Source organism: Dermacentor andersoni, chromosome 1 (assembly GCF_023375885.2).
Source record: "Dermacentor andersoni chromosome 1, qqDerAnde1_hic_scaffold, whole genome shotgun sequence".
Classification (NCBI taxonomy): Eukaryota; Metazoa; Arthropoda; class Arachnida; order Ixodida; family Ixodidae; genus Dermacentor; species Dermacentor andersoni.
This window is the reverse complement of record NC_092814.1, coordinates 77,203,453-77,226,589: the sequence shown is the minus strand read 5'-3', so window position 1 is coordinate 77,226,589 and position 23,137 is coordinate 77,203,453. Positions and strand designations below refer to the sequence as shown.

General features: G+C 45.5%; 1 protein-coding gene across 1 annotated transcript in view; it reads right to left on the bottom strand.

The window, feature by feature from the left end:
• The window catches only part of Pcif1 (Phosphorylated CTD-interacting factor 1), a 150,081-nt gene that overhangs the window by 114,032 nt on the left and 12,912 nt on the right, over nucleotides 1-23,137 (bottom strand). The window contains exons 3-6 of the mRNA XM_050191279.3: nucleotides 20,625-20,833; nucleotides 17,846-18,039; nucleotides 13,380-13,534; nucleotides 5,099-5,330 (exon numbers count right to left, since the gene is read on the bottom strand). Coding sequence (XP_050047236.1) covers nucleotides 5,099-5,330; nucleotides 13,380-13,534; nucleotides 17,846-18,039; nucleotides 20,625-20,833 — 790 coding nt within the window. The remainder of the gene's footprint in view (nucleotides 1-5,098; nucleotides 5,331-13,379; nucleotides 13,535-17,845; nucleotides 18,040-20,624; nucleotides 20,834-23,137) is intronic.

Below are 23,137 nucleotides of genomic sequence, written 5' to 3'. Positions count from 1 at the left end.
TCACGTTTTCACCTTGCGTCACCCACAATCATTATAACTGCAATCCTTATACATTCTGCTTACCACTCGTATAAAAAATATAACTTCCTGGCCAGTACATCTTTATCTATTGTTTCACCAAATAATGCTAATTAACATTTAATTATCTCATTAAATACTTGAGCCACAAAAAAAGCAATTGCATTTTTAAAATCAGCACAAGAAAATAAACATATCTGTGCATTTAAGTTGAATTTGCTTAATAAATTAATTAAGAAACCTCCAGATGAAATGTCCCCCCCTTAAGGCGCATATATAGTGTGACGTAACATGGGCGTGCACGCGCACATGCTACTTCACATTGGCAAGAACAACTCCATAGTTCTAAGCATTGGCGCAGCCAACGTAGCTGGACGCGGCCAACGCGGTGCGACGTGCCCGACGTCGAGATGGCTCTTGCTCCATCCGTGTGTTCGTCGCACCGACTACGCTGACTCACAATGCATGGTATAGAGAACGAAAGGTGTCCACGCCGCTTCATCGACGATCGCAGACAGCCATTTAAAGCGACGCGCGGGTTGGTGATTTTTCTGTGCATGCTCCAAGGAGAGCAGCTGATGGCCCGCGCGTCGAAGTATAGAGGGGACTGCATTTCAGCTGGCGCAGCGCAAGCAGCATGACTGGTCGCAAGCAATACGCACCAGAAAAGTCTGACTATAAATGCGCCCTTTCTCCGCCGAGAGAGAAGTGGTTTGTGCTGAGAAAGGAAAGGTTAGCGCTATCTTCTGTAGCCCTTGAGGGAGTATGGCTCAGCGCCAACAAGGAGGGGAAAGCAAAAGAAAAGGAGGTAGGAGAGAAGCGCCACCAACGCTCGCCACAGAAACTAGAGCTGCAGATGTTTGTCTCCGTTGTACTCTCATAGCTGCACTGGCTGCACGCTACTGAGTACCACTATACATATAGGTGGTGTCCAAACACGTATCTGAGCAATGCTTTCCTTTGAGTAACAGCCACGAATCTCAAAGGCTATGCTTTTTGGTACTGCCAGCATTGGTAAACATCACCGCCGCCATGTTTTAGACATTACCTGGTGCCGCTTCTCGGCAGAACACTTCGCAGAGAAAGCGCACAGACTCTATATGTAACATGAAAAAATAAAGAAACAAAAAGAGAAAGGCACCCAGCGCCATGTCCGCATTTTTACCTTGAACATCTTGAGAGAGGGAGAGAACCGATCTGAACAGAGGCGTTGACCATGCCTGGCCAGGCAAAAACGCGTCTCCTCCAGTGAGGCCTAAACATGGGGCCACAGATGGAAAGAGCAAAGCTGCGTGGTCCTCGCGGCGACACCAGCATTGTCAACATGCTCCTGTGCACTAGCACTCTCCCCAGCCACGATGATGCGGAGTTCGAATTATCGGTTGTGGTGCAGATTTTAGTGTGAAATACCGGGATGCATTACATACTGCTTTCTATATATTGTTGGCTGGACCTCAATGGATACTTCGAATTATTTGAAATTTCAAAATAACAAGTTGTGAATTAACAAGCTTTTACTGTAGTATTGACAATGTTTGTGTAAAATGAAGGAGCATCATGCAAAGATGTTTGTCACTTCCTTCATAACAAGGATACGAAGTCGTCAAAATGTACATATAAAGGAGAGGGGGACGGAGGCCTTCTTCCCAAGTGTCCCAAATTGTAATACAGTCCACGCTCGTTACAATGGACCCACGTACAGCAGGCTTTCAGATATAACGCACCATATTTCAGCCTTAGTTTGTTCTACCTATTTTATTAATGCAACGAAGTTCACTTTTAACGGATCACGCTACAATGAACTATCAGCTACAGCAGACGAAATTAGTGAAAATTTTTTTAAAGATCGAGTGCATAAAACATACTTTTGCCATGTCGACATGGGCTGACAACCGACTTGCGAGGGTCAGCCAACGATCGCCACTCAATATTGCAGGGGGGAGGCAAGAGAAAGGGGGCTATAGTCCGGCAGCTGCTGCTGAAGCGATCTGCAATGTGGACAAAGTGGGCGCCCACACCGGCGCCGTATCTTGAAAGCAATTTGCGATGTGAACAAAGTGTACCCAGTGCCGGTAACTTCATATGCACTGTGCTTTCAACATTTAGTTTACGTTAAAGCGAGAGACAGCACAAAGGTCGATTCGCTCGCTGCATCTGCTGTGCTTATCTTGCTTAATTCGCTATCGCAATTAATGCTTTGCCTTTCAGGCGAAAGTGCGACTTTCTTGGTTTGTTTTTTACTTTGGACGTTCATCATTCATTCTTAGGAATAAAGTTGTTAGGGATCACGACGAAAGTTTCGAAAGTGAGGTGTTTCAGACAGTATGGACTTCGGATAAAACGGACAGTTTTTGTCAGATTATTAGGGTCCGTTGTAACGAGAGCCAACTGTATACGGCAAGTTGGACTGGTATGCATCATACAACAGATTGTATGTGAAATCGTATCCCGTATTTCCCAATCCAATTCCCAAGCTAAACATCTAACATAAGAACTTCACTCCGTCACTGTGATCAGGCCTCACACACAACCTCGACATCAGTGCAACCCCACGGCACATACTGCGACACACTAGTGACCGCAGCACCATCAGCTTGGTATGTCTCATTCATTTGAAAATTATTGTTTCAAATGGCCTTCACATCGCCAGCAACCACACAGTGCTATGTTAATTTAATTTCGGGGTTTACATGCCAAAACAACCATATGTTTATGAGGCACGCCGCAGAGGGAGACTCGAGATTAATTTTGACCGCCTGAAGTGGCTCCTTAATGTGCACCAAAATCTAAGTACATATACAGTAGAACCTCGGTCATATGTTCTGGAAAAAAAAATGCTAGAAAAAAAAACGTACGATCCAAACTAACTAAAAAAGTTTGACAGACTTAACTATTGTTGACATCTACATAATGCGAAGTGTTGCGCGGATCGTTGTGGCACGAGACACCGACACGCATCGATCTGGTGGTGCTCTGGCAGCCCAAGTCTTGTTGTTTTCCTACTGCGTGGTGTTCTAAAAGGGCGACAGGAAACTGAAAAGAAATCGAGCCGGATGGCGACATCGGATGCCGCCGAAGCGAAGTTTGATGCCTACATCACGCCATCTGTAGCAGGGAACAGCGGCGCATTTCGATTATCGGCTACTAAAAGCGTGCAGCACGCTACTAATGGCGCTATGCACCACACACTGTAAAACAGACAGATGCAGATGCTTATCGCAATAGATTTGGCGGCGATAACTGTGGATGTGGCATGTGACAACCCGAGCAGAGATTTGCTGGTACCGGAATAAGAAACTACTGCACGCTGTTGTTTTCACCTGAATCGGGCAGCTATAAACTGTTCTTGATCATGCGTGCCTCGCACCTTTCTTTTCTTGTTCATGTGAGGTCTAGCGGCCGGAAAATATATACGATCGCAGTCTGCAGCAGGGAACGGCAGCAAATTTCATTTATCACCTATTAAAAGCATATCTTTACGCTTCCGATGGCACCATGCGCTGTGAAACAGAAAGGTGAAGATGCTTATCGCAGTAGGATTGGTAGTGATAGCTGTGAATGCTGCGTGTGACCCTAGACAGACAAAATTTGCTGGTACCAAAATGAGAAACTGAGTGCGCAGCGGCGTTGTCACGTGAGGTGGGCGGGCGAGTATCATGGTGAAGCTGCCACGCGGGCAGCTATATACTGTTTTCGACCGTGCATGCCTTGCGCATTTTCTTGTTCAAATGGGATCTAGGAGCCAGAAAACTTATCATACAGTCACAATTTGACGAGAACGTATGAACCGGTAAAAAATGGCCATAACTCTGTTCGTAAGAAGCCAACAAACACTGACACCAAGGACAACATAGGGGAAATTACTTGTGCTTAATAAATGAAACAAAGAAACGATAAACTAATGGAAATTAAAGTGGATGAAAAAACAACTTGCCTCAGGTGGGAACCGAACCCACAACCTTCACATTTCGCATGCGATGCTCTACCAATTGAGCGACCGCGGCGCCGTTTTCCCATCCACTTTCTTGGGTATTTATGTGTCCAAGTAGAACCCTGGGAGAACCCACAACCTTCGCGAAATGCGAAGGTTGTGGGTTCGGTTCCCACCTGTGGCAAGTTGTTTTTTCATCCACTTTAATTTCCATTAATTCATCGTTTCTTTGTTTCATTTATTAAGCACAAGTAATTTCCCCTATGTTGTCCTTGGTGTCAGTGTTTGTTGGCTTCTTATGATATGAGTAATAAAAATTGGGCCCCTCGGTTAACCCCCTTTCTTCTCGTTTATTACATAACAAGGGTCTCGAATCCGGCAACATTGATGCCTTCAGGTAGCATATGTGGGTTTATTGACCAGTTGCCCTCACCCAAAAAGATCATGTTCTCGTGACGCCTGCGGCAAAAGGGACGTTCCACGTCCGCCGCCAAGGTCTGTGAGTGGTGGCGCTGGCTAACACTCCCAGGGTTCTACTAGGACACATAAATACCCAACAAAGTGGATGGGAAAACGGCGCCGCGGTCGCTTAATTGCTAGAGCATCGCACGCGAAATGCAAAGGTTGTGGGTTCGGTTCCCACCTGCGGCAAGTTGTTTTTTCATCCACTTTAATTTCCATTAATTTATCGTTTCTTTGTTTCATTTATTAAGCACAAGTAATTTCCCCTATGTTGTCCTTGGTGTCAGTGTTTGTTGGCTTCTTATGATATGAGTAATAAAAATCGGGCCCCTTGGTTAACCCCCTTTCTTCTCGTTCATAACTCTGTTGGTCATTTTTTGGGTTCTCAATTGCGAACATGGTCACCAGAAAAACGCACGTAACGGGAATGTATGAACGAGGTTCTACTGTACGAATATTTTTGTATTTCATCCCCATCGAACGCCCCACCTCGTGCTTAGCAGCGTGATGTCATAGCAGCTAAGCAACTGTGGCAGGTGACACAACTCTTCAAACAAGTGCCCTGGCCTGGACACTTCTATGCTAGCTAGTAATAAGACACAGCCAAAGGTGTCAAAAGTGTATCGTTAAAAATGACTAGCCACTGATGCTTGCTCATAGTACCTGAAGCAAGTACAATAGCCATACCGTGACTCAATCATCTTCTTGGCTGCCTCGGCATACTTGGAGAGCTGCTTGCGAGCGTCCCCAGCAAACTTTGGTCGCACAAGCTTGATGGGGATGTCGTTCATAATTTCCCGGTACATGCACTGCGAGACCTCTGGATGGCACGCACTTGGCAGCAATGGATCGTGGCCCTTGTCCACAACTTTGCGCTCCATCAGCCATCGTATGAAAGATTCTTTTGGACACTCAATTCCTGGAGAAGGAAAGAGAACCATGTTCAACATCCACGAATACCTTCAGGGCAAATGTGATGATACACGATGATATACTAGATTAATATCTGAAAAAGCCCTGGCTAAGGAAGGCCATAATGAGGAGCTGTAGTTTACATCAGCCAGCCAGGGTTCTTTATGACCCCTTAAACATTGATCATAAAAAGAAAATACAGCTGAATTTCGATTTGAGCACCCTTAATTCAAACTTTTGGTTTATTCGAACTGCCGCTGTGGTCCCGTCAAAGTTATGTGTATTCCAATGGGTTAAAACACCCAGTAATTCGAACGCGCAAGCATTTGCACAGGTTAGTTCAAACATAGTGCGCTCCGACAATGCTCTCAGCAGCACACCAAACCATGTGGCAGCACTTCCAACCAGCATTCCTCTGACCCAGCCATAGAGGAAGAGCTCAGGAGAGACCCCTTAATGCCGCAAGTGAAGAGAAAAAAAAGAACCATGGCAGAAATTTGAATGCAGGTGTGTGCAGGCACATATCACCGATTATTTCTGTTAGTGATGGGTGTCCTGTACAGTCAACGACCCATTTTCCTGACCCCCAATTTTTTCAGACTCCGATAATTCAGACGCCTTCGCGGCACCGCCACGTACCCTAAAGTCAATATACAAGAACGTCTGAAATTAAGGACGCAAAAACCTTCACCGTCCGATTTACTGGGCTTTTTCCAAGACCGCAGGTTCGAAACAACATTAATCAAAGCCACCACAACTTCTATTTTGACTATCGCACCACCTTGAGTCGGTGCTCTCGCACGCAGATCCGCTGGCAGCTGTAGCCACACCACCGCAAAGCTAGGCTCAGCTACTTCGATGTTCGCTACCAAGCACCTTGCTATTCGGTACTGTGTTTTTCATTTAAACAATTCGCCACTGTTAGCAATGGTGCCGACTCCACCTTTGTAATCCTCGCCAATGGCTTCGGAGCGCAGAAAGCATGACGCGTTGCATAATGCTAGTGCCCGAAAGTCAACTTCGCCCCAATACACAAAAAGTTACCCGGTGAAGCATATGAAAAATTCGAAGGGGCAATTGTCACGGGACATGGTATGTCTCCGTTAATTATACACGTGTGCACCTGCCGTCCCTTATCACAGTACGAGCGCCGATAAGCCTAAGAACTGACTATAATTTGTAAATACGTGTGAATAAATCTTCTTAAACTTCCCACTCATGTGTTAGCTCTGTACACATGCCACAGCAGGTAAGTCCTCCATACAATTAGCTTCCTTTAATTCGAATTTTTTTTAATTCGAACAAATTTTCTGGCCCCTTCGAGTTCAAATTATTGAGATTAGGCTATACAGTGAAACTTCGTTAATAGTAGATACTTGGTGGAAATGTAGCATTAACTATACACTAAATGGTGTGGGATCTCACACACATGCTCTTGGTATAAAGGAACAACAAAGTAGTGCAGATAATCACAAGAGAATTTATTGCACCTTTTATACACCAATCTATAGCCACTGGAATTGTTATCAATAGAACATGCCGATGGGCACGCAACAAATCGAGGAAGTCTAACTCATCGCAACAAGTTAGCGAGCAAATGTGCTCGCCTCCATTCTAGACACTAACGCCTAATTGTTTGCATGTACAGTCATGCGAACGGTGGCATATTTCAACGATTATGTTCATCCATTCCAGTGTCATGCTCTTAAGCCATTTTGGGGACAGTCCCACGAAGCGTGAATCGGCGCAGGTGGAAGGTCGGTGCCTCTCGCCGACCCCAAGCCAGAGAGGAACAGATTACTACCTTTTGCGCCTGAGTAACCCAGTCGGGTGGCATTAGCAGTGCAAAACTCGCGCCATTTCTCATGCTAGTCTGCAACCACACCGACTGCCACCGGCGCAAAGCCACGCGGCGAAGCCGGGTTACAGGAGACGCTCGCCATGGGGGAAAACAACGTCAGAGGAGGCGTGAGAGTCGAGTGTCCTCGAAACGGTGGTGCAATCGGCTTCCATTAATTTGACCCTGAAGGGACTGACAGATAGATCGAATTATCCGGCAGATCTAATTAAACAGGATGCCCAAAAAATGCCAAAACAAACAGCCGATTCATTTGGCAGCATTTACAGAATTCTAACACATCCCCGAATCAAACGCACACCAGCTTTCAATGCATCCGAAGTAGTTAACTAATGTAGAAATGACATTAAGGTTCCAAAACAAAGTAGAAATGTAATGTGCACCCTATCTTTTAGCAAGAAAAATTATTGCACAATGGCGGCCACTTTCCTAGCTAGCTTTGCCGCAATACATCCCTGCTATGTGGCAAAATACACGAATGTTGCAAAAGCAGTTTTGTTTTCAGTTTCGTATCCGTGTGCATTGTCCAGACTATTTTCGGACAAATTTTCTCATTAAAAAAAGTTGCAAGTTATAATTGGGTAAATACGATAATCAAACATTGTGAGCGACAGTTATTGCCTGAAAATTTTCCCAGGTTGGGCCGAAAATAGGCGTTTTCGACAAGAGATGATGATTGCACAACGGATACTCTGTGCCCTAAGCTGCGCCGAGACAGACGCTGCAACTAAAAGGGTCGCTATTGGGGTCACCACAGGGGTCAGGCACATGCATAATGACTGGTCAAGTTCTAATTGTCCGTCAACAGCCAATTTCAGGATTGAATTTTGCCCCATAGAAATTCATGTGCGCCACAGCCATGTTGGCCGCAATTTAATTAAATGAAAAATCGAATTCACCGGAGTTGAACTAATGAAAGTATACTGTACGGACTAAGTGCCAAGTATAAATTTACATATTTTGACGTGCACTGCCACTACCAAAGAAGATATAAATGTGATGCCACCATAAAGGTTACCTAAAATACTCACTACAAGGTTCTTTTCTTTCCTTTCGCTTTTTTTATAAAGCCGAAAAAAGTTCCACCTCTTTCGCACTACCATGTTACCATGTAATAGTGTAAAAGCAATACCAAGCAGCATTTCTAAACTTTGTCAGGGAACACAGTGACAGAGTAGACAACTTGTCTGGGTTTCCCTGATGTACAGTTGAGCCCGCTTATAACGAACCCGAGCGTCACGCGGAATTCGTTCGTTCTATCCAGAAGTTCGTGGTATGTGGGCCACACACAAAAATTGACATCAATCCAAAACAAAAATTTATTGAGAAAAAAAATCGGTGATCGTTGTCTGCCTCGTCAGAGCACACCCAATGACGGCGGTTTCAAGCTTGTTCAAAGCTGCGATGTGTTCGTCACCCAAGGCCTTAAAATACACAAGATTTCTAAGTGCCTCAATATGGCTCACTGCTGTGGTCGCGCTTACGGGTGCTGGCTCCGACGGATCGTTGTCATCGTCCGATGCTTCGGCGTCGCTTGATGCCCGCACTTCCCGGAAGGCGGTCTCGTCGCAAAACGACTCCGCAACTTCAGCAGCGTCGTCCACATCAACAAAATCTTGCCAATCAAGATCGCAGCCAGCCAGGTTAGCGTCAACAACGCGTCGCCACAAGTCGTCGTCAGGCTGGCTTTGTTCAGTGTCTTCAATGCCTGCTTCAGGTGCGTCAGCGAAGCCGGCCTTGCGAAAACAATTCCGGATGCATTCGGGTGTCACTTCCATCCACGCCGCTTTGATCATTTCTATCGCCGAGTACAGCGAGACCTGCAGAGGCACATTGGCAGCGGGGCAATCAACTGCAATCAGCATCCGCTGCACAACACAGCGCCTGTAGGCCGCTTTAAACGACCGTATTACACCCATGTCCAGCGGTTGCGCTTTTGAAGTTACATTTAGCGGCAGAAAAAGCAACTCAACTGCCGTTAAGACAGCTTGGACATGGTGGGCGGTACAGTTGTCGAGAATCAGAAGAACTTTGCGCCCTTTCTTTGCCATGCTGCTGTCAAAGTCAATAAGCCATTCCGCGAACAACTCGCGTGTCATCCACGACTTCGAGTTATGCCTGTAACGCACTGGTACATATGTGCGGAAGCAACGTGGCCTCTTTGATTTACCGATGACAAATGGCAAGCATCGATCGCTTCCATCCATGTTGGTGCACAAAAGCACAGTTATGCGAACTTTGCTGTGCTTGCCGCCAGCACATTTGCCACCCTTCATAGCGTGCGTTTTGCCAGGCAGCATTTGATAGAATAGCGCCGTTTCATCGGCATTATACACATCCCTTTCAGCATAACTTGATACACGGGCCAAGTTTTTAGACATCCACGTGTTGATGTCTTCGTCGCTTACCGATGCCGATTCGCCATTGATGGTCTTGAAAATAATTCCGTGGCGGAGCTTGAAGCGATGGAGCCAGCCATTGCCAGGAGAAAAATCTGGGAAGTCCAGGAGGAACGCTAAGTCCTTTGCTTTGGACAACATCAGCGGCCCGCTGATGGGAACATTGCGTGCTCGAGTATCAAGGAACCACTTTAGAAGCGCGTCTTCAACGTCTGCATATGTGGCTTTCTGTAGGCGCTTCCTCGTTGCGGAGTCCGTGGCGGCACTCTTGTAGATTTTGTCCTTCTCTTTTAGTATCGTGGATATTGTCGATTTCGACAAACCATACTTTTTCACCAGTTCGTGGTTTTTCGCGCCTTGGGAAAGGTCTTTCAAGATCAACAGTTTCGTGGCCAAGTCCAAAGCTTTTCGCTTCACTGTCGAAGTAGACGCCGGCGAATCTGCCATCTCAGATAGGCACGGGAGTACACCAGTAGAAGACAACACCGACAACGCTAGCACAACCACAAGTAAGAAAAAGACAGTCCCGCAGTCGTGTGAGGTGTGAGGCGCGGCGTTAAGGGGGGGGGGGGGGTGGGTGAGAAGAGGGGGTACGAAAGCACGTGATCACGTGCTACGTTGTCAATTGGTGGAAAACTTCGCCGCTGCCCTGACGTCGACGATGGCGAGTGGGGTCCCGTGGCGAATGAGCTGGCACTTTCGACTTGTGTGTTCACGTTGCTGATGCGTGCTGGGCCGGCATTTTCTTTTTCTCTCTCTCTCGTTATCGCCGCGATCCCCTTGCCGCATCGCCGCTCCTCCGTGCCTCCGGCGAGATGCCGCGGGAAAGCCAATTCTCGGAGCGTGCACAGCACAGGGTCGGCGTATCTCGCCACATGGAAAGTGGTCCGCGACACCAAGGCGTTCGCTGTAGCCGATCGGCTAGGCTCGCGGGCGTTCGTTGTAGCTAAGACCGAGCGCCATAGCCTAAACGTATATTTTGACGGTCACGCCGGACTTGTTCGTGATAGGCGAGCGCTCGTCTTAAGTGGGGCCGTTATAAGTGGGCTCGACTGTACCATATTTGCACGATTGTAAGTCGACTCGAATGTAAGTCAACCCCCCCGCCCCCTCATATCGCGCGTGACAGGGAAAAAAAAAAAAGAGCACGCCCGAGAGCGCATTCCGTAACAAAAATTTATTAGTAGCTGCCATGGTAACTGGACTACCCATCTTCACTTGTGCCATCGTCCTCACTAGTGCTGCCATCGTCATCGCTACTATGGTCCCACAGCACGTCGTCGTCCAGCGACATAACACATTTGGCAAACGGCCGCACCACAGCATCTTGTGGGACAGCAACCCACGCCAAATGCACCCAACCACACGCAGCCGTCAGGGAGGCTCTTTTGACAGGTCCGGTTCGCAGAAGTTCGTGGTCTTCTGCCGCCAGCTACTTGTACTCACGGCTGAGCAGGTCCTTAGAAGGTGAAGATTAGGGCTTGTTTCATGACTGTGTCGCTCTTCACTGGCAGGAACCGATCACACATTTCAGCTACGTACGCCGCAAGCATGGCCTCCAGTCCCTAAAGCGTCCCGACTTCGGCCAGTGGGAAATTCTTCGCTTGCCGTCACAGGTGAAAATTTTGCTTCGCTGCAGTCGCCACCATTGCACCACCCGTTCATAAAGCCCCTCCATCCAAGCGCCACCGCCGCTTTCTTAAGTAGCGACAACCTTTGTTGTGCGCTGCCTTTCCCCCTCACACCAAATCCGGTTCCGGCATTTCTGGGTCCGGCGTTTCCGCTTCCTGGAGTTGCGCTGCGGGAATTTCCACTTTGACTGCCGATGGTGAGACGCCCGCGCGTGCTTAGCAGAGCTGTGGCAGTCACCATGAGAAGAATGCAAAGGCGACAAGCTGTTGTATTCCGCTGAAATAGTAGTTCACCGTCGCTGTTTTCCAAATGCATGAAAAACGGCAGTGGTCTCCAAGCGCCCAGGCACTACATTCCACTGTACGTTGTCTCTCGTGGCACAACCCATCGCAGGTTGACGCGAAGCAGTGAACACGATCAGATCGTTGATTACAATAGGCAGTGGTTTTTGGATGGAATCGCATTCACAGTTTAAAGCGCAGCTGGTGCAATTAAAGCCTCTCCATCGACGCGAAAGTGAACAATGCTAAAAAAACATAGCGTCACTTCCACTCGGAACAGGAAGCTGCAGCTACGGAAGTTCCGCTTGACGCCGGAAGCTAAGGGGGCGAGTGGGAGAGAAGCGGGGAGGAGGAGGGTAGGTTGGCGGTACTTAACCTGGTCGGCGGAAACGTGTATGGAGGGGCTTTACTGTACAGAAACATCGAACTTGCGGCTTGCTGTGCAGTAATTTCTTTCTTTGGCATAAAAGATGGCAGCCCTCTTGAACACTGCTGTGAACGAGCGCCAAATGTTTAGTGGGCCTAGAGCACTCATGACGACTGAGGAAGCATGGAAGTAGCACGTAGCCGGCAGTTGAGTCGAACGCGTCTAACTAGAGCTACAGGGTAAGGGAAACACGTGAGCGGTGTCTGCTCTTCCATGAACTATCGATACTCCCTGCAAGTGCCGCTGTTCGGGGAGTGCCGCCGCAAATGGAACAGTGGCACTTCCCCAAACTATCGACACCACCCCATGAGCGTTGTGTGCACTGTAAAACTCTAAAAATGTTGAAAAACCCTTCCGAAAAGCAAACAAACACGCGGGATGACGAAAACTACGGGTAGGACCATAGAGCAAACATAAATTTATAACAACATTGCAGCTCCCCTGATATCTCGTCGGTCTCGCTTTTTTGGCGATGCCATGTTTTGGTTTCGATTGTAAGTTGACCTCCCCACTTCAGATTTTCGAATTAAAAAAAATAGGTCGACCTACAATCGTGTAAATACGGTATGTATGTGCATTTGTACAGCAATCTGCGGCTGAAGGAAAGCAGTAGTAGATCCGGCATGACGTCCGAGCTTCGGCAAGATGCGAGTCCTAGCTTGCACAACGTCTCAACGTTCTTTGGCACAGCACCGAAATTATGTTGCTGTTGATGTGGACAAGTAAAACTCTTGCTTTGGCTAGTTGGTTCATGCTTGAATGAGTAAAGGCAAGGCACAAAAGATAAGGACTGAAGAAGGACACAAACGACAGAACCAGCGCTGCTCTTCCAAGCATCTTCTGCATTTGCGCTTCGAGGCCGTTGTTTTGATTTCTGAGGCTTGTTGTTCTGCCGGGCCGCCCGATGGGGACGACTTACAGCCGCGATTGCGCGACGAAAAGTAGAAATAAAACTTGTTAATCGATACGTACGTAATAACCTGGTATGGTTTATGTGGACACAAAATGCTTTATGTTTTATGTTCGCCGAGTCGGAGATTTGCCTTTACATTTAAAACGAAACTACTCTTCAATGGCGTACAGTTTAACACGGTTTTACTGTAGTCACTTGTTGCAACATATTGGTAGCTTGTTGCAACATGCGAGAGCCAATATCTTCCTGCACCATTATATTTACGTGGTGGCCACTTTCAAGCGCAACGTAAGATGCGGGAACATTACAGAATAGCGCTGTATCAAATGGGAACATAATATATAGGAGTCAATGGGGTTTAGGTCAGGACCACGAAAATGCAACGTAGCAGCCAGGAAAATTTAACAGCGAGGAACATATCACCAGGATTCCACTGTGTACAGTCAGCAAGGGATTCTAGGTTACTGAAACAAACATTTTACCATTAAGCGTTCATTTATATTGCAAGCATGATTTAGCTGTAATATATGAATATTTTTAACTTGCCTTCTCTTGAGTGGCACATTTCATGATAGTTGTTTCGCAGACGGGTGGTGAGTGTAGAGCGCAAGTTTTCCACATCAGGGTGTGGTGGAGGCATTAGTGTTGGAGATCGCTCCCAGATGACAACATTGGTTGGCACTTCCAGATCAAATGGCCCACTACAGAAATAAAAATAAAATGAGCACTCAGGTGACTTCTCACAATGATCCTGAAGACGAGTAACAAACAATTCTGAGTAGTTTACCTTCATATCATACAAAGTGTATGAAGCACAGCACTTAGCGTACATAGATATAAGACCGCAGCAATGCTCAAGACTTACCAAACAATTCCTCGGACAGTATTTTCGAGCAATCACTTTTGAGAGTAGTAGTATAAAATTCGCGAGATTTTAAGTGACTTGGCACTGAACATGTCGGCATATGTGGCAGATAGTGTTTCTGGCACTACACCAAGCTCACTATCTTCACACAGCGCAAGGTGTGCTTTTAGCTGTACACTATGCACAGCAAACCCTCCTTATAATGAAACCACCTTACTTAAACCATCGCTTCATTCGAAATTTCCCTCATTCCTGACCCAAATGCATGCATTTAAAACTGGATTACTCGAAGCATATCACTAAGCTGCTCCACATAAAGTGAACTGTAAAGGGACGTGTGTGCACTCACGGCGGCGCTCAGCACCTTCCACGCCGAGTGAAGTGTTCTGTGCCGGGTGAGCGAGCCTCTCCATCACCAGCTACGCCATCGCGCATTCTTTTCCTCCACGCTGCGCCCACATGTTATGAGCGGTGAGTGGGTGCACACTCACACCAGCGCTCAGTGCCTTTCATGCCTAAGCCCCTTGAATTAACTAAAGGTAGCGACATTCCTCCTCTCGTGGCTTCTCGCCACACGTGCCTTTCCTCGCCACTCACCCTCTCAGCTTGTTCTTTTTGATTGTGCCAATCGCACTGTGCAGCACGCCAATCATCATGATTGCCGGATCCACGATCACCGCAACTGCACACCGTGATCAAGAGCAACTGTCATGGCACCGACGCTAATCGAAACAAAAACACAAAGAAAACAAAAGGCGCGACTGGCAGCGCACAGAAGCTGGTGCACTTGTTTCCGCAGAAACAGCACGAGTGCAACCACGTGAGTCCGCTCCACCAACAGGGAGATGCGGACAGGCCCCGGACCTCCTCACCTACCCTCCCTCACTGGCTCAGGCAGCAAGATAAAGGAATGTTGCTACCTTTAGTTTTATTCGTAAGGCTTATACGCACCGAGTGAGAGAGCGACCCTCTCCGTCGGTGCACCCTTTTCCTCAATGCTGGGGCCGCATGTTATCAGCAGCACTGTCAAAGTAGTGTGCAATGGAACAGACAAACGTTACTTAACGACGCCTTGCACGTGCCCAGCATACCCAAAGTCATCCAAACCAAGACTCTACTGGTTCCCTGCGGCAGCTTATGCAAAGGAACCAATCACAATTTAGAAATTCAATCGCTATCTGGCTCGATCGTGATCAAAAATGCACCGCATGACGCCCGTATTAGACTTCCATGGAGTTGTGCTATTTCAGCTCAATTTTTTTAGCTTTTATGGAGTAGTCACTTTTATCGAATTACCATTTATATCAAATTTTATTGCCATCCCGTTCACTTTATTATAACAATGGCTTACTGTATTTAAAATAATGAGGTTCTAAATACATGGTGTTCTACGGACAAAAAAATATTTAAAAAATATATAAAAACGTTAAATAGTTTGTTATATTGAAGTTCATTATATCGAGGTTTAACTGTACATGTAATGGTATATTCAACAGGATGTCCCGTCCACTGACAAGCTTGTAAATGAGAAGCCATTGAAAAGTTGTCACGTGTAGTGCACCATAACAAAGGCAAAAAATACAAAGGAATGGCACTTCATCAGATGCATGCAGTGTGTGTTCATTGAAGGAGCAAAGTGTAATACTTAAGCATTGCACACATGGCTAAATAATGAACTGCATTACAAAAATCCAAACAAATTTGCAGGCTGTCTAGAGGCAAGGCGTCGTTACTGACTAGAAATTATTGAGCGGAAGTTAGCTGCTCCACGCATTCACTCAGGAACTGATTTCTTTGCACGAAAAAAGTGGCTCGCCAGTTGCAAAATCATCTGGAACAGTCATCACTTTTTCCCTTCAGACTCCAATAAGCTATGAATTATACTTGAACAAAAACGAACATTCAACAATTTCAAATAGTGAATATTCTAATCAGATAACAAAGACTATTAAATTCACATATGAAATTTCTACTATTCCTAAATCCCAAGTTTATAGTTCTCATGGTCTAAAGGCCATTTCTGTGAGCTGAGGAACCAATCATTATCATTTATCAATTAAAACTTTGTTCGTCGCACCGGACACATTAGCAGGTTCCAGATATATATAAGCATGTGTCCTTAAACACTATATTCTACTAAAAACATGCAATATTTATGGCTAGTTGTCAACAGTGAAAAGTGCAGCACACATTCAACTTGCCTGAATTGATTCGTGGCATTTTGTACCTTGTCACTATATGGAGTTCCAAACAGCACTTCTTCAAAAGCTTAATGCTACACACCATTCTTGATCACACAGGGAAATGATGTCACATGAGATGCCCTTGATGGCTTTTATGTATATTACAGGCAGAGCATTAGCTGCATCGCCACAATTAGCTGGACCACCTACTACCTTGCTATTAGAGCAACCTTTGCACACGTCCACCTGGCACTGCTATGACTTCAAAGGTACAGAATGGGTGTACATTCGGTGTTGAGAGGAACAATAGCAATACTGTAGAACTATGTCATGAGCCAATAAAGAAAGAAAGAAGTAGAAGAAAGAGCAGAAGATAAGAAGAGGACATGAAAGCATGAAGAGACGGTGGAAAAAAAGAAAGAAATAGGTTAGAAAATAAGAGCGTCTGAATAGAAAGAATACAATATATGAAAGAAGAAATGCAAAAGTGCACGCGGAGCTACATGGCCAACGGGAAAAGAGACACGTAGCCGAAGAGAGCTGCCCAGCTACGTTCTGGAACGACGAGGGGCAGAAGTAGCTGGAGGTCGGACAGGGCGGGTAGAGCGCGGAGACGGCCGCAACCCAGTGGAAGCTGCTCTTCAGCTGCCACGGCCGCAACTTGCGAGCTGAGCGGGCACTCCACCGGAGACCGCACAGCTACAGGCTGATGGAGCCGTTTCCTGGCCTACCCGCAGCTAGCATCCGCAGGCTAAAAGGAGTCAACCGGGCGATCCAGGCACCTCAGTCAGTCCACTGCCCTGACTTCCTGACCCGGTCAACCATGGACCGAACGTCGGACGCAGCGACATCGAGTCCACGACGCATCGGAGGGCCAAACAACGTGTTGTCTGAAGCAACGACAAATAGGTGACGCGGCTATATTGAACTATATTTTGAACTTCATAACACGTCGTGTGTAAAAATTTTAGATAACCTTCTTAATTAACTCACTTTGTGGATAGTTTGTCGTGTGTTAGGTTTTCTGCTATTGGGTTTGTAACGCATGCTTTCTTGATATATGTATCTTTATTATGCTCAGGCCCCATAAAGGCTTTTCCTAACTCAAACGTTCATTGCGTCATGTTTACCACCACGAGACTTCAACAAACTAACAACTTATAAGTACCTTGGGCTGCACCTTCAGTGCAACTTAAAATGGCTTCAGCATATCGACCTCAATCTTGTGTCTTGCTAACCACTCACTTCGCCTTCTTAAACGTAACCTCAAACATGCCCCTATTCACGTAAAAAAGCTTGCTTATGCTACTCTAATACGCCCTAAAATGGAATATTCTGTGTCGATTTGGGACCCCGCTCAGGCCTACATTATCCCTAACATCAAGTCCTTGCAGAGCCATGCTGTTAGTTTAATTTTTTCAGACTACTCATCCTATACAAGCGTCCCAGAATTAAAAAATGTGCCAAACTGGAATACCTATCGTATCCCCGTAAACTTGCGCGTTTAAAACTTTTCTATAAGCTTTATCACCAACCATCCTTTCACAATGATCTCTCTCAGTCACCCCATGTCATCTTTTCAAGACGTGATCATTCTTTCGAAGTTAAACACGTAAAATGCCATTCATCTTCTCATGCCAACTCATCCTCGCACGATCATTCAGTGGAATAATTTGCCATCACACATAGCCACAGAAACCGACACAAGAAAATTTCAAGGTTTACTTCGCTGTGATGGAAGTGTGTAATAATATTTTGTTGATTGTTTTTTGTTCATGCTTTCCTTTCGTATTATGCTTTATGTTTTCATTGCTGTTTTTTATTATTGCTCTATGTATTGTTGTTGCTCTTTCTAATATGTATAGTGTTATTAATGATTGTATCCCCCCTCCATCTAATACCCTCATCGTAAGGGCCTTTAGGGGTAACATGAATAATAGCTGCCTCGAACAGCTAAGCATTACCTAAGCACAAATTTCTTGGCTGCTGCTGGATTAGCATCATCAGATGCTCGTCGTTTGTCAGCTCGAGGCAGAAGCACTGGGCTGGACGTTGGTGGTGGAGATGGGAGAAGAAGGTGCGACGGTCCAGGCGGGGTTCCTGGGTCCACAGGGGTTGGAGGTCCCTGGATTCCCAGTGGGTCAGTAAGGGGGTCATACTGTAACCAGTTTAAAGAAACCATATTTTACTCGTTGACATATATTGAGAAGTTGCATGGACAAGAAATTTTCTACTCGAAGAAAACCTATGCCCAGCCTAACAACTTAAATGGTAGCTTATGTTACATGAAGCATCCTGCAACAGACCATGTTTGTGAACAAGTGTTTAAGTGTTAGTGCATATGGTGAAAAATACGAGGGACATTCCGAAAGTAAGTTTCATCATTTATTTTCGCACAGAAACTTTATTGCCAAAAAAAAATATACACCACGGCATTATGAACTATACACCTTGCACTATTTTTCCACAAATTCGCCACCAACACTGAGACATTTGTTGTAGCGTGGAATCAGTTTGAAGAAACCACTCTGGTAAAACTCGGTGCCCTGCAATGCAAGGCCTGAGACATGACCTCTTCACCATGCCCTCTGTAGGCGTTCATGGATGACAGACACACAAGTCCCGCGTGCCCATTCATATCGGATAACAGCATGCACTTCCATTAGCAACCATGTTGTCAGCACAAGCCTGTCTGCCATCGTGATTTGTACTCAAATAACCTCGGGCATGCCGGTCTGCTGCTCTTTGGCACTCTGCATGGTACGACTTTCCTCCTCCACTGACGCTCCTTCCATTGTTGAACCAGCAACAGGCATGGATTCTTATGGCAATTGTTTGCTTCAGCTGGTGTACCATCTTCTTTTTCAAAAACATGACGACACTTACTTTCGGAACGTCCCTCATATATGGCCAGCAGGTACCTTTCACAGAGGATCTTGCACTTATGAAAGGCAATCCAAAAGTTCCTGGAAATATGATGCCCTGCTTCAATGAATAGTGGCACGCTGCTCCAGCTACCTAAGTTTCGGCTGGTAAGCTAACTGCATTCATCCACATCCTCCGCAATTGTTTTGCTCTTGTGATTATGTTTTGCATTAGTCTTGATGGTGACTTTAAAGAACAAGGAATCCATAACAAGCTTTGTTTCCAACTGGAAAATATGTAGCCAAGACGCACTGAACACTAAAGCAAGCATTTGGAGAAGTTCTGGGTCACAGCCAAGCTTACAAGTGGTTCCATTGATTAATGTCTGGCAGATCATCCAGGGAGGATAATAAATACTTTGAACACACTTCAAGTGGCATAACCAACACAAATGTGACATAGTTTGTGCAAAGATAAATAAAGATCCCCACAAACCAAGTTTTCTGAAGCCCCTGATTTGTCATATAAAGCCTGCCTCCAAATTTTGACAGATGAATTGGAAATGTGCTGTATCACAATGAATCAAAATTTGTGCCCCCTCTCCTCGTGACACAGCATATACACATGCGTAAGGATGAAATAAACAAAAACAAAGTAGTGTGTGCACATACACACATACACACACAAAAAGAAAGAAGCAGACATGTATGCAACTCACTATGGCCAATAAGAAGCAACATCAACACACTACAACTACGGAAAAATCAGATGTGAATGAATGACATTATTCTCACTAGCCAAAACAGTCAGACAAGCTCTTTGGTTAATAAATTAGAGGGCAATCTAGCAGTCAAGCAGCATCCCCCTCCATTAAGGTAGGACACACTTTCCCAAGGACTGCGGATAACCCCTTGTACACTGCCTGTTGGGAAGGGCAAGGGAGGCTGAAGGTTCTAATGCAAAAAAAAAAAAAAAAAAAATTCATTTTCTATGAGCACTAGTCACTTCTTTTCTTTTTTTATATACAGTCAACACCAAACCACATGAACTGAATCAGTGGCAGTCGGAAATAAGCTGCTGGCATGGTTACAGAACAAATAACATGTTTTATGCATTTAGATAGTAGAATGCAAGCTAATTTGTGGTTCTGGTGGTTGAATGTCACCAGAGGAAGTTGCTGCTACAATGTAGGGCATTTTATGACAGCTCATAATAAGATACATAGATGTGATAGTCTGTTATTACAATAAATGCGTCTTATTCTTAATCTTACACCGCACAGACTCGTATAAGGGCCGCACCCCCAACTTGGCAGCCCAAAATTTTGAGAAAAAGATTTCAACAGAGAAGCAATCCTAACGGTACCCCCGATGCCGTGTACGTGCATCGATGAATTTTCGCTCGGTGCATACTTCCACATGCCACAACTAGATGGCGAGAGCTGCACGTTGACCTCCGAGGCAATGGTACATCCAAGGATCCGGGGTGTGCACAAGACTGTACCAGCACCATTTTTACTAGAAGGTTCGGTCCGAGCATAAATCACCAAAATTGTGAGAAAAAGAAAGTGTGGCCCTTACAAGAGTCTATAGGGTATTTGCCTTTCCAGGTTAGCGATTTTCAACTAACAGTAGCATATTCATCACTAAACGATGTTGACATGCCGAATGCACATACTAAAGCTTGACAGCAGCACGTCAAATCATGGGAACGATGCAGATGTCTACCAGATCTTGTAACAGACACTGAACTCAGTGCAAGCATCCACTGCATTGATATGGTATGCTTAACAATTCACAAGATTACCTTTCAGAATGGTACAGCGCTCAACAGTCAGCAGTGTCAGGTTTTTGATGATTAGCAAAGCTCAACATTCACCTGGGCTGGTGTGCTGAGCCGTGGCATTTCCCACAGAGACTCATTTGTGAGCTTGTTGAAGAAGTAAGGCCGACCTTCACGCTTGCTCCAGAAGCGCCGCCATCCCACTTGCAGCAACTCAGCCGGCAAATCATGCACAGGATCTGGACCAACAGTCTGTGGTGGTGACAGGAATGGCGTCGTCTGCCCTACTGGGACATTTTCCACACCTGAATCCACGGTGTCACATTAGTCAAGTGACACTTTTCCACTACTGTGAAATAAATGGATACGATACTATGAATCTACAAGTCAATTGTGACTACGTAATATGCTCAGGTGACAATCAAAACCTCTTTTTATTCACTTTTAGGCCCCTTCAAAAGTAAGGCTGTGTCCCCAAGCATTTTCAGTATGAGCTTGTGTACGCAAACCGAATTTGAATAGACGAACCTCGATATAACAAATATAAAATTTAGTTGGTCATGTTTCATTTCAATGAAGTATTCTCCTGTCCTGGTATAACAAAATCTAAATGCAGTTACAGCAAAGCAAATCTTTTTTTGCATGTGCCTCAAAATATATATTTTGGTAGAAAAAATGATGTCTACCAATTTTGGGGACACCCGATTTTGGGGACACCCAATTTTTTTTGAACCTGCGTGATCCCTGCAGCACCACCAATCTAACCCAAGCACTAATGTACGCAGACAATAACCGAAATTTCAGACATCAACCACACGTGTATTGCCGCAAACATGACATGGCAGCAACTTGACCGCCACGGGCTCAATCAAGTATGGATCCATGTGCAATTCCCTCCATGTACAAAAACTATGTTGGCGACGTGCGTGTTTTATTGTGATAGCAATTATGACACTCTAGGCGAATTTCCACAGTCCTCGTCAGCATCAGCGTGATGTTCTGTATAAATCCCAAGAGCAATAACATTGCGGCTGCATGCTGCGGGTGGGAGTGAAAGCATTGGACGGTGAGCCGAGAAGGATGGTGACTCAATCTTGTGCGTGCAAGGGAGGAAGCACACCGTCTTCAATCGCACGCAAGGCAACAGGTTGGGGGGGGGGGGGTTCTACTCTGGTGGCAGCTGCATATGGTGCAGACATGAGCCGTACATGAGACAGACCCTATCTTGAAAGCAATCTGCGGTGGGTACAGAGCCTAGGCGCACCGAGTGCTGATGGCTTCGTGTACACTGCATTCCCTCTGCCTGGTTCACATTGAAATGAGAGAGCTTTGTGTGCACTGTGTTCTCTCCACTTAGTTCGCGTTGAAGCGAGACCGAGAGGGAGGTAGGGGGAAGAAATTTCAAAAAAAAAAAAAAAAATTAGCCTTCTTTTTTTGGATTACAGCAATGTCAGAAAAAACTCTGTGAATGGCTGCCAGTAATATTGGTCAGAAGTTATTCGCTCGGCGATTGTACTGTGATGGGAGATAGTATGTATGCACGTGTATAATTAACGAACATGTACCATATGTCCGGCGACAGTGGCCCATTTGCACTTTTGTTATCCTTCACCACATAACACTGCTGTATTACGGCAAAGCTGACTTAAAAGAACCGGTCATTAGGCAACGTATATTTGACCTTTGCTACACGTTTACTCCTCAACGCATGTTTTGATATGAAGTGAACTGAGTTACTCCTACACTGGCTGTGCACAAGACGGATTTAAATCTGACTTCGGCTAGCTACCTTGCACACAAGGCCAACGACGCATTTGTGGCTGCATGGCGTGTTTTTAACATGAAAATGTTTCACACTGCGGTCCACCCAGGGGTGAATCCAGGTGCCTACGTTGCGGGGGTGCGGTTCTTTAATGTGGTTGGGATGGGGGGGGGGGGGCATTGCGCAACTAACCACATGTCTGTGACCAAATGTTCATGATTTGTTCTCAGTTGCATCCTTAGTGCATTTTGCATCAACAACATTTTCCAGACAACTATGTGGTCAGTCTGAAAATTATTTATTGACACCAGTAGGTATGTTCAAGCCTTGCAATAGAGCTAAAAACTAAATACTGTAAGGGGACAGAAAAGGGAAGTACAAATCACACTTAACCTCTTCACTACTGAAAAAAAAAAATGCAGGCAAGAAAAACAAACATTTTCAACATTTCATTCGAAATGGTTTCGCAAGTGCAGACAAAAAACAAATTGTGAAAAATTTTCATTTTCAAATGGTACAAATGAGCGTCCACAAACGCGGACATTAGTTGGGAGTATCGTAAAAATAAAATTAAATGTTACCCTTGCAGGCACAAGAAAACATTGCATTTCATGCACCAAACTCTTGACTTTGCTTTGCAATCTTTGTTCCTGCATTGCATTGCATTTTAAATTTTATTAAATTCTGGGAAGTGGTCAAAACCATTTTCTCATGTCACCGTGAGGCAGCTAGGCTGGTCTGGTCACTGTAAGTGCTGGTCTACTTTTGTACCTTTATTACGTGGCACCATTTCAATTTGGGTTAGATCTGGTTAATGTTTTGGCTACATCCTGCTTGAAAGACAAGA